The sequence below is a fragment of the Mercurialis annua genome, linkage group LG8, assembly GCF_937616625.2.
Source record: "Mercurialis annua linkage group LG8, ddMerAnnu1.2, whole genome shotgun sequence".
Classification (NCBI taxonomy): domain Eukaryota; kingdom Viridiplantae; phylum Streptophyta; class Magnoliopsida; order Malpighiales; family Euphorbiaceae; genus Mercurialis; species Mercurialis annua.
In genome coordinates this window covers 16,390,331-16,403,239 of record NC_065577.1, presented here as the reverse complement: position 1 = coordinate 16,403,239, position 12,909 = coordinate 16,390,331, and the positions used below count along the sequence as shown (strand labels likewise).

The 12,909-nt window shown below is 39.5% G+C and overlaps 1 protein-coding gene across 3 annotated transcripts in view; it reads right to left on the bottom strand.

Annotated features, from left to right (window-relative positions):
* The window catches only part of LOC126662297 (beta-glucosidase 12-like), a 41,233-nt gene extending 32,887 nt beyond the window's left edge, over positions 1 to 8,346 (bottom strand). For all 3 annotated transcript variants that reach the window (XM_050356225.2, XM_050356227.2, XM_050356226.2), the window contains exon 1: positions 8,125 to 8,346. In XM_050356225.2, the coding sequence (XP_050212182.1) occupies positions 8,125 to 8,323 (199 nt within the window). In that variant the 5' untranslated portion in view covers positions 8,324 to 8,346. The remainder of the gene's footprint in view (positions 1 to 8,124) is intronic.
* Between the last annotated feature and the right edge of the window lie 4,563 nt (positions 8,347 to 12,909).

Below are 12,909 nucleotides of genomic sequence, written 5' to 3'. Positions count from 1 at the left end.
GCCACTAGCTCACAGACTCCTAACGCTTCGGAGATTCTGAGGCGAATGGAGACCCCGCAACGTATATCCCCCTTGGCTTCAGAGTATCTCAACTTCAACGCCCAGCCTGCTGCTAAAAACTCCAAGGTACGTTGAATAATTGCTTATTTTAGACTGTTCGCCTAGCAGCTCATTTTTTATTGTGGTCAAACATGGCAGATCCCTCTAAGCCCAACCGACCCGGATGATGTGGCGGCGAAGGCGGCAGCTTTCTTGGATTCTGACAGTGATGACGATCAGCTGCCCATCCTGGAGAATGAATTGCCTGTAGAAGTGAGCAGCGGCCCTTCCGAGAATTGGGGCGATCACCTGGACATCATCTCACAGATGAAGCCTGAAGGTACTTCCATCTTCAAGTCGCCTCAAGCAGCAGAAAAGTTAAAGAAGGCTGCCACAGCACTGGCCGATGCTCCGCCAGAGGTGCTTAGTGAGAAGGCTCGTGGAGCTATGGCGAAACTATCGGCCTCTTTTCCTGCCTTCCAGAAGATTCATGATGAGTTAGCGCTCGTCCAGACCGAAGCTGACACGCTGGCGAGCCAGGAGGCCGAAGCTAAGGAGAAGCTGGAGACGCTGAAAGCTCATGTGAAGTCGGCTGTTGCGACCCTCACTACTCGCCGCGATCGTGCTAAAACCCTTCAAGATCAACTGGCTGCTATCAAGCAAGAGCTCGACACTGAAGAGAAAGAGATCGGTGAGCTGGAGGTCTCCATGGACAAAAGCTTGCAGCAGGGGATCGACGTCAAAAAGAATCGAGGGGTTTTAAAACAGAAAATTGCAAGGGTGAAGCCGCAGGTGGACGATGCTCGCAAAGCTTTTATCACCGTTCGGAGTGAAATGGGCGACATTTTTAGCCATTTTTAAATTTTTACAAGTTCAGAACAATTTTTAGCTTTTCGCAAGACCAGAACAATTTAGTTGCTTTGTGCGTTTATAATGGCTCCGAATTTTAGTACCATTTGATCGGTCGGGTGGCCGTATCTTGTCTGATTTTCATCAATAATCAATGTTTATTCGGCCAGAGAGCCGTAACTTTCACTTGCATTACTTCAATGTCTGATTATTCTCATATTATCGGTCCGTAATCGGTCCGATACGAAATAATGTTATTTATTAAAAAAGATTACAATATGTTGAGAAAAACGGAGAACCCGTCGAAAAAACTCAACGGATGTGAAACGCCGAAACATAAATGGTACTACCAAATGATCGGTGTTTACATAGTGTGGCCGAACACCCCATGGATTTTCCCACTCCGGAATGTTCGGCGGAAGTTTATAACCGATATTATTATTCTTCGGTGGCTCCAAACAACCGACGGTCTACGCCCTCCCAACAGCTAGGGACGTATTTTTTCAAGAATTGGCCGTTGATCGCCCTTTCGTGTTCTTCTCCATCAATGTTTGCCAGCAAGTAAGCACCGCCGTCTAACTTGTTGACCACAATAAAGGGGCCTTCCCAGTTCGGGCTCCATTTGCCAAGCCGAGTGTCTTTATGGCCGATAGGCAAGACTACTTTCCATACTATGTCGCCCACCGTAAATACTTTTCGTTTTACCCGTTTGTTGTAAGCTCTCTCGACCCTTCTTTTCTGGGCTTCTAAGTGGTCCAACGCCGTCAAACGTTCTTCGTCAAGGTCAAGAGAATCTATCACCATCTTGTCAAAGTAGTCCTCTTTGGACAATTCGCTCTGGTATCTGCGGCGAGTGGACGTGACGGTCAGCTCCATTGGCAACATCGCATCGTAACCATAAACCAGCCTGAAAGGCGAGGTCCCAGTAGCTGACTTCTGACTGGTTCTATTCGCCCAAACAGCTTCTGATAAAAGCACATGCCATTGCCTTGGGTTTTCTTCAATCATCTTTTGAACTATGAGCTTGATGGCTTTGTTCGTGGCTTCGGCTTGCCCGTTGGCCTGGGCGTAGTACGGTGTTGAGTGCAACATTTTTATCTTCATTTGGGAGGCCCACCAACTTATATCGCTTCCTGTGAACATCGTCCCTTGATCTGTGGTTATGGACTCGGGCAAGCCGTGTCGGTGGACGATGTATTCTTTGAAGAACTTGATCACCGCTTCTTGTGTCGGCGATTTCAAAGGTTTAGCTTCGACCCACTTGGTGAAGTAACAGGTGGCGATAATCACAAAAGTATGACCATCAGACGAGCCGGGGTATACTTTCCCTATCAAGTCGACCGCCCATCCTCTGAATGGCCACGGCTTGATGATGGAGTGCAGGTCTTCGGCCGGGACGTGTTGTACTGGGCCGAATTTCTGACAAGCTTCGCAACCTTTGGCATATCTTATGCAGTCTTGTTCCATTTTCGGCTAATAAAAACCGTATTTATGGATGAGCCACCTCATTCTGGGGCCCGCCTGGTGGGCGCCTGCTATACCTTCGTGCACCTTGGCCATAGCAAGCATTGCCTCTCTTGGACCGATGCATCTGAAGAGTAGCCCTTCAAAACCCTTCTTATATAATTCGCCCGCTAAGACCACGTAACTAAGGGCTAAAGTCCTCAACCTCCTATTCGTGGCGTCTGGTTTTTCGAACCACTTCAGAAGCTCGTCCCTCCAATCTTGGGTGACGTCCAGCTGGTAAACCGAGAATTGTCTCTCGTCGATTGTGATGCCCCCGGTGTGGAGGTTCGGTGTTTCTCGGCCGAATATGCCTGGTCATCCTCGTTGGAGGTTTACTGAGGGATACTACCGCGGTATCATCGGCACTATCTCATTCTGGTACGATTACATCGCCTTCCAACGTTGCCTTCTGCCCTGGTTTACTTCTGTACGAGTTGGGAAGCGTAACTACTTTCACTCCGTATTCGTCCCTTACCACCGGGACCCAGGCTTTCAACATGCCTTTCTTGTGTGAGACGACGACCTCGCGGTCTCTGGGCAATCTTGCTTTAAGCTGGCCATCGTGGTGCGATACCAGTACGTCCTTGTAGGACGATCGGCCGTTGGAATTTTCATCATCCTTGTGAACTACTGCCGCAGCAGATACATCGGCCGCTTGTTTTTCGATCTTCGGTATCCACACCTTCCTTACCTTGGCATTTCGCCTATCAGGTGATTTGGTGTCCGCGTCGGCCTGGTTTCTTGCCCCCAGTCTCTCGGTTATTGGCCTACTCCCGTGCTGCTCCCTGGGAGCCGAATCTGCCCCGTGATTCGCCCGCGACTCTTGTCGCAGCCTTTGCATTCGCCTCTTCTGGGTTTTCGTCATACGAGGGGTCTCCTCCGTTGGCCGAAATATCCTCTTGAATACATTAGTGGCAGGCCTCCGTTGTGGCTCATGCCTCTGCCACTGTTCTGTGGGCGATTTTGGTTTAAAGGTCTTGGGATGCTTCCTCGTGTTATCGCTTCCCTTGACTTTAAAACACGTACTGCATGATGGGCACGTCATATCTGCAGTAGGCGAGTTATATCGCTTCCTCTTCTGTTGTTGAGGTTGCCTTTTTTCTCCTCGCCACTTAGAACCATCGGTCTCTACTCTTGGCTTGGGTCTTCTTGGATTCCACTTGCTCCGTATCTGCCCTTGCTCCAGGTAGCTATCAAAGTGAGGCCGAACTGTGTTAATAGCCACGTATTTGGCATCGGCCTCTTTCTTTGTTGGGAACAAAAGTTTCCCTTCGTTAATCGCCTTCTGAACCACGTTTCTGAAGTTTACGCAGTTGTTCGTACTGTGCCTCCAGGAATTATGGTACTTGCAATAATCCTTACCGACTAGCTCTTCCGACGGTGGAATCGTATGTCCTTCGCTTAGGGCAATCTGCCCATCCTTCAGCAGGGCATCGAATATGTCGTCGGCCTTAGTCAAGTCGAATGAGTACTCTTTTTGTACCACCGCGGTCTTATTCCTTTTAACAAAGCCAGGCTTTCGCAAGGCCGAACATTCCAGGGGTTTCGTTCCCAAAAATTCGGCCATGTTGACTTCATCCTCGGAACCACTATCCTCGCTATCGGACACTAAGGCCACGTCAAGCTGGTCTTTGTAATAGGTCCCTTTAGATGCGCCTCTCCTCTGTTCTTTTTCCTGGAGGAGTCTTTCGTAGCTCGTCACCCTGTTCGTTAGCTCGAACAAGTCACGAAACCTGTGGCCCTCGAAGTGTTCCCTCATGGCGAAACTCATCCCTCTTACCACCATAGGTACGCAATCGGCTTCTGACATTTTGGTGGAGCACCTAGTCCTGAGATTTCTAAATCGGCCGATATACTTTTCTGCCGACTCACTCGGTAGCTGGGAGATTCGGGCGAGGTCAGCTAGGGTGACATCAGGTGGTGCTCTGTAAAACTCTTCATGGAAGAGGATCTCGAGATCCTTCCATGTGTCCACCGAATTGGGCGACAATCTAGAGTACCACGTGAACGCCATTTTCGTCAAAGAGCTGGCGAAAAGCCGGAGCTTCCAGAAATCATGAGCGGCTGCTTCGCCGCATTGGGCTGAAAACCGGGCGACATGTTCAACCGTCGATTGGCCCTTCTCCTCGCCCGAAAACAAGCTGAACTCTGGCACTTTATACCCCCTTGGGAAAGGATATAACTTGTCGATCCAATCTGGATACGGTTTCATGTACGATGGGCGAGGCATAGGCCGAAGGTCCACCCCGAGCCTTTCTAGCATGTCCACGAGTTGCCCTTGATTGTATATACTTGGATCGCCCCCCTCGGAGTACGATCGTTCGCCCGTGTTGGGCTCCTGGGTGTTGGCTCCAGTAGCTTCCCCTTGTGGTCTAGCTTCGCCTTGTGGGTTGGACGAGCTTGCTCCCGGATGATCGGCCCTTCCTGAGAGCTCGGCCTCGTTCCTTGTTAAGAGCTTAACGGAACCATATGTATACCCCATCTTGTTGGGTTGTTGTTCGGCCGAACCACCTGGTTGACCAAAACGGCTCGGTGTTTGGTTCTGTTCGGCCCTTCTGTACCCTTGATCGTTGGCGGATTGCCCAGAGAATAATCGCCCTAGGTTCTCCATTGCCTTGTTGAGGCCATCTAAGTTCCCTTGGATCTGCCTCTGGACCGACGTTTGGTCGGCCATGATGTTCCTCATTACTTCGGACATCTGATGCATAGCACCGTCGAACATTTGCTTGTTCTCTTGCGCTATTTCGCCCCTCATGGCCGAGAAGTCGGCCTGTGATAAAGAAGGGCGAGATGGAGGAAGTTGGCGTGAGTAGTCTATCATATCATCGGTCGCGTCGTCGACCTTGTCCTTAGGTAGGCTCCCCTCGGCGTCCGTTGTGTTCGGCGCCTTGCTTGATTGGTTCACCTGTTTGTCCTTGGCCATGGTTTCTGCTCTATCCGAATCTGATTCGTCTACTATGTCACCTTCCTTCCGTTGTTGTCGGCGTATAGACCGAGCGTGCCTGGAATCGTCTTTAAAGTCCGTTTTTGTGCTAACCATAAACTGGTCCCCAGTGGAGTCGCCAAAAGATGTTCGCCTGGAAATATTCCGGACTCGAATCTTTGAATTTATAATCGGGATCGGTTTGAGGTTTGATACTTTAACGAACCTACGCAGATATTCACAGGGCTTGTTTGGTTAAAGACACTTAACCACGTGATCTAAAAGATAATAATCTGGGAGTCACGGACTCAGGCGAGATTAATACCGAAAACTACTCCTAAATTAAAACAATCCGGAGATTGCGGGATAAAAAGCACTGGGCTTGGTTTTTGATTGATTGATTTGTTGATACAAAAATAATGAATCTCTGAGCTATTTATAGCTCCTCATAATCAAGACTCCTAATTCAACTAGGACTAAAATTCTAAAAGATAAATACTCCTAATGAGTTACAAACTCCTAATAAGAAGAAAAAAGCAATAATTAAAAGACTTTTCATTTGGGCCTGACCCCTTTGTAAGCCCACTTGAAATTCCTGACTCAGCACCCTTTTGGACCGGTGTAAACACCAACCTAGACTTTTTATATTAGGAACCAAATTTATATTTTTCAAATATATAATTGATGATATTCAATTAAACTATAAGTAATTAGGTTAATGATAATAACCAAAAGTTAATAATAATTTAAGCACAAATTATTTTAAAGTCCTTGAGGTATACTATAGTTAACAGTTTAATATCTCTTTTTTCAAAAGTCTACTAAATGGTTCATCAGTTTCAATTCTATTAACTATTAGATCCTTCCGTTGATTTTGACATTTACTTTCAAACGATTTGATACCCCACTTTTAATTTTTTGAACGGTTTGGTCCCTCACTTTTAATTTTATTAAACGATTTGGTACCTAATTTTTAAACGATTTGATATCTCAGTTTTAGTTCCGTTAAGCGATTTAATCCTTTAAATTAACGGAAGAGTCTTTCAGTTAATAGAATTAAAACTGAGGAACCATTAAATAAACTTTTGAAATAAGAGATATCATGATTTTAAAGTGGCGGGATTCATGATTTTAAAATGGCGGAATTAAAAGTGAAAAACAAATTGGCGGGATTCATCCCGCCAATTTTCTTTAGGATTTAGCGACGGATTTTGAATCCGTCGCAAATTTTGATTTTAGCGACGGATTTCAAATTCGTCGCTAAAATCCGTCGCAAATCGACTGTTTTCTAGTAGTGTCAAACTGTTAATTATGGTATATTTTAGAAACCTCAATGTAAGTTGCTCATAATTTAACTTTCATACTTTAGTTTTTGTATAAAACATATTTTATAATCTATTTTGAACCGAGTAAATAGTATCTTGATGAATAATTAATTAAATTTTTAAATTATTATTAAATAGTAATTCATCTGCTTTTGTAAATTATAGATTTCAAAATTCAGTTTTTCTTTAAGGAATCAAAATTCAAAATTAAATATTTCTTTTACCATTGTTTACTTTTTAATGCCTAATTATGTTATGGTCTCTTTAGATAAATACCTATAAAAAGCTAAATATTCTTAAAAATACGTCAAAGTTTGTTTTTAAAAAATACAATTTATACTTTTTTTTTGCAAAATGACTTTTGTTATTCTCAAAAAAAGATTAATCTCAAACAATACGATTTCAGTTAACTAGCGGTATACTAATAGGTTAATAATAGTATATTATAAAATAATTTAAATTTTATATGCACAATTTAAGTTTACTATAAAATTATCAACGATGTACTAAAAATTAATTAACTATAAGTTTATCAGCAGTTTATTAACGATATTTTAAAAATAAAATTATTAATTTTTTTAAAATATAGTTTGTTTAAAATACGCAATTCAAATTTAACAATGGTGTACCACTGATTTATTAACCATATATTCAAAATAAAAATTATTACACATTTACCAACGGTTAACCCAACGTCTACTAATAGTGTACTAAAAATAAGATTATTGATGCACTATAAGTACGGCATTGGTTAACTAGTAACAAAATAAAATTCAACAACAATTTATTAACGATTTTATTAATAATATATTTAAAATAAAATTTACTACAAATTGACTAAGAGATATTCTCATAAGCATTTCTTCGAACACCTGGAGTGCAGGATGTGCAGCACCAAAAAATCGAACCACCACCACATCACTACCGTCGTTTACAAAAAAAACAAGAAATGGATTAACCAACACTCAAAATATTGATTCGATTTTATTGAGATAGACTTGACCAAAACGAACGATGGCGGGCTTGTGGCGATGGTGTGTGGCGGCGACAGTCGATCTCCTCCTCAACAACCACCTCCATAAAGCCTTGTCCCACTTCAGACAACAACAGACAATAATAATCGCCGATTTTTGAGGAAAGAAAAAAAAGAGGAAGCCGACATCAGAACTGGTGCGTCAGAACAATAAATCGCCGGTCTTTAGAAAAGGAGGAGATGAAGAAGCCAGCGCCGGGACTAGAAACGTGAAGAAAAAAATTGAATCTGATTTTGAAAATTTAAGATTTGTTGATTTGTGAGTTGGAAAAATAAGCACAGATATGTTAGGTTTGAACTAAATAAGCACAGATACGTAACGTTGAGATTAAATGAGCCATTCGTAGTATTTTGTCTAATTAACTCTTATGTTTTTGGTAAACCAAGGAGCACAAAAATAAAACTATTTAAAGAAAAAGTAATGAAATTTGCAATAGAAGAAGAAAAACCTGGAAATTTATGAGTAAAATGATCCCATATACTTTCTCCTTTTCCATCTACACTTACGGCACCTTCATACTGATAAGAAGCCGCAGCTGTTCCAAACACAAACCCTTTACCAAAACTGCTGCGGTTAAACGCCGCTGATGATATTACCAATAACTTGGAAACTACTATCACTATTACCAACCACCCTTTCATTTCCATTGCAAAACTACAATACCCTCAAAACATAATATAACAACTCTTATTTATAGTACCACATACTCACCCTCTAAGCTTTTTTTATCTTAAAATTCTTATTCATTTTTAATAAATTATAATTCCTAAAATTCATATTCATATATTATAGGCTTAATGCCTTAAAAAATTCCGACCTTTTAACCCCTTTTCAATCCTACCCTGACGTTGAAAACATGTTAATTTTATCCTATTTTGCATTTTTATGTTTCATTTGTACCCTGAAATATTAAATTGACGTTTTTTTCGTTTGGAAAAAATTAAAAAATGTTCTCCATGTCTAGCATATATTAATTGTATATGTAGAAAATTTATTTAAATTTAGTTAAATTAATTAAGAATTTAAATTAGTTTTAATTTGATTATAGTTTTTAGTTAGATTTTAAAAATAAAAGACTTATTTGTACTTTTTTGAATGGAAATAAATTTATTTATCTTTAAACTTAGTTAATTAAATGATTTCGTCATTTAAATAAAAAAATTAGGGTACAAATGAAAACGAGAAAATGCGAAATCTGGTAAAATTGACCAGTTTTCAACGTCGGGGTAGAATTGAAAAGGGGCTAAAAGGTCGGTGTTTTTTGAGATATTAGACCTATATTATATTTTTATTACTATTATTGTAAAAAAAAATCGTTAACAATATTAAATTAGAGTATAGTAAATAGATACTATTATAAAAAATTTAAAAGCTCTATTTTAGACTTACAGAAATTTGGTTTATCTCATTATTAATTTTAAATATTTTTATTTGATATAATATTTAATAAATTTATAATATAAAATAAATGTAGTTGGTTGTTCTATGTTTGGAATATTTTTTATACATTGTTCATAGGATTTATTTGGAAACAATGTTATATTAAATTCTAAATTTTATTCTAAATATAGAATATGGAATTCATTTAAACTGTTTAATTTGTATTTGTTCAGTCCAAACATTAAAATTATTTCGAAATAATATAAATAAATTCGATAAGACAATCAAAATTGTTTCAAAAGAGGCCTAATAATGTTGGTCAAATTAGAGTCAATTAACTATAATCGCTGCCGACGAATGCATTAGATTAAAATCGCAAAACTTTAAAAGCTTTAATTTAGAACTATAAATTGTCAGAAAAGTTTGAATTTTGTGAATCATATTGCATTATTAAATTTATAGTTAGTTTTGAACTGCAGGCCAGTGGTCAGACATCTAACGCATATACTGTTTTGAAAGAGACCTGTTGACTCTTTCTAATTAATTATTGACCATTATTTAGATGACTTCATTAACTACTTTACAGAAATTTATTTTATCTAAAGATATATCATATCAAACAATTAAATTCTTATTTTTTTCATAATTACATAGCTACTAATTAATGGAAGTTTTCAATCCAAAACAAATTAATGGAAGATGGTTTCGATCAGCAACATAATAACTTCATAATATATTCATAAAAAAAACAAACTTCATAATATATAGATTAATCAACGATCCTACAAGACAACATAATAACTTCATAATTATTTCAACGATCCTACAAGACAACTCACATGAGAGGGGCTCACCCTCACATTAGATTAATCAAGCCAACTATGCAACAATTTTTTTTTTTTGAGAAGAAAAGATTATTTTATTAAAACTCAAAGCGAACAAATAAGTTTATTGACCGGGAAAAAAAATTTACCGTCAAAAGTACAAACTTTTCCGAAAAAAACACCCCCATTTGGCAAGGGCATATGCAACATGGTTGCAATTCCTGTTAACATGCTGGAAAACAACATTCCGATCCTTCGTCAACGCCAGGGAATCATCCACAATCAACTGAATATTGTCTATAGCACAATTCGGATTTTGCAGGCGCTGAACAACAGAGAGGGAGTCAGACTCGATGATCACATTCTGGGCTGAGATTGCATCTGCATATTGGAGCTTCAACCGGACGGCATAAGTCTCGGCTAACTTAACCTCAGTCATTCCATGCAAAATAGCCACCCCACACCTAACCACTGCTCCACCGTGCTCCCTGCAAACAGCAGCTATGACAAAGATGTTCTTATGATAACATGCTTCGGATAGTAGGAGTGCCAAAAAAAATTATCTAGAAGGGCGAAATTTTATTTTCTCAAGCGATGCGTTGTTTAATTTTTTTTTAATTACATATCATTCACAAAGAAATGTTTTCCAGTTCAAATTTTTAAATTTATTAATATGTCCTCTACGGTTTGATGCTTTAATCGAGTTATAAAAGAATAATAACCACATGGTGTGATTGATGTAACCAAGAAATCTGAAAATCCGAGAATTCAAGCGAAAAAGATATCGAAATTATTTCTAAGTTAAATTTCAATCCGGAAATTGGGATAAAAATTCTTCCTTTATTATTTGTTTGATTAATTTGATGTGTGTCCTGAATACAATAGTGGCTCAGTTGTTTATAGCTGTGATTTAGAGTTCTAACTAGACAAGAATCCTAATCCTAACAAGTGTCTAACTCTTTTATTGGAGACAATGATAAATATTAAACAAAACCTAATCTAATCGAGCTTCTGTTGAGACTTCAATTTCAGATTAGCTTCTAAAATATTTTGTACTAGGCTGAATCACATCTTATCCTGCGGTAAGCAATCTGGACATCTCAAACTACCCCTAGATTGGGCCTTCAGATTAGGCTTGTTTTAAGCCGGTGCAAACAATGTCCCCAACAAGCATGTTATGATGATATTGGGCTTGTTTATTTCAACCGGCTCAGAGCTCTCAGTTTCCCTTTTTGATTTCACCTGACCCACTCAATATTGCACCTGTTTTGCCGAAAATGAATTTTCAAATTCTGACTCATGAACTTCCTTCTTTAGGTAGTATAAATACTATCACTTCCTATTTCATCCCATTTGCATTTTGAACTTAAAAAAGCTCTCAACTCTTTTCCAACCACATCAAATTTTAAGCAACTCTCAAGGTAAGGTTATTTAGTTACTCGCCTCCTTTTCTAACCTGTCACCACTTAGTTTCAACTCTTTTCTCAGCACTAATTTTTCACCAAGACAAGAAAATTGCAAATTCAGTTTGGGACCAAATTAATGGCGTCCGCTTTTCCAAGGCACCTACTAGATTCGGATCACTATTGCCTTGAGTTGATTCTCAACTCGCTCTCAAAACTCTCTAAGAATGTTGCACTATTCCACGACTACTGTCCCACGCAGTTCACTCACCCTCATTAAGTGTTCTTTGAGTATACAACAAACATTGATCAATTAAATTAAATAGTTACAAGTCGATGACCCTCAACTAAAATGCTTAATGGAGGAGGTCCAACAAGAAAAGTGCCAGGAATATTTACGCATAGTTGATGGAGTGCTGAAACACGATATCAGATTGTGTGAAAGAAGCTCATGGAGCGATGTATGGTGTTCATCCTGGTTCCATAAAATGTATCATGCTATCAAAAGAGCATATTGGTGGAACGGCATGAAGAAAGACATAAAAGAATTTGTTACAAAATGTCCGACTTATCAACAAATAAAGTTTGGACACCAAAGATCATACGGATTTCTACAGTAGTTACTTATCCCTGGGTGGAAATGGAAAAGGGTAACGATGGATTTTGTTGTCGGTTTGCCAAGGAGACAACATGGTTCTAATTTGATATGGATGATTGGGCACCGAATGACGAAGTCGACACATTTCATTCATGTACAAACTTCTTATTCTGCAGCAAAGTGGCACAAATCTACATTGACAAAATTATGGGTTTACACGGGGTGCTAGTGTCAATTGTTTCAAAAAGAGGTTCAGTGTTTACCTCTCGATTTTAGAAAAGTCTACAAGAAGATTTCGGAACGCGATTGGATTTCAATACCACTTCTCACCACTTAATTTCAACTCCTTTCTCAACACTAATGGCTCACCAAGACAAGAAAATCACCAAGTCAGTCTAAGGACCGAAATAAGAATGTCGTCTCTTCCAATGCGTCTGTTCTATTTTGATCACTAACATCTTGGGCGATTCTCATCTCGCCCTCGGAACTCTCTTAGATTGGTGCTCCATTTCACGAGTAATGTCCCCCACAGTTTTCTCGCCCTTATCAAGCATCCTTCCAGGTTAAAGGAAAATTTATGAACTGGACACCATCGAATGATGAATTTAGAACCTGGGTTGCAAGATTAGAGCCATTTTTACAAGAGTACCTTGGAGGCCACGGGTATCTACAAACTTACTCATATCACTAAGATAGGCCAACCAATCGCCAAACGTTATGTGATTGGTTCATCGTTGTTCTGGTCACCCGCCATCAATTGGTTATGCTTTAGGTTTGGCCCTATGTCTATCACCCTCTTGGACATGGATGTGATACTAAACGTCCCAATCTCAGGCGAAGCATCTCGCCCTTGCTGGACCTTTCAACTAACATGTAATATCCCGTGTTTTTGTTTATTATTTTTATTTAAATTTTTTTTGGAGTCACTCGTTGATTCGGTCGTGGTTCGATTTTTTTTATTGGTATTATTAAATCTTAAAAGAAAATAAAAAAAAGGAAAAAAGGAAAAAAAAAGAGAATTTATAAGG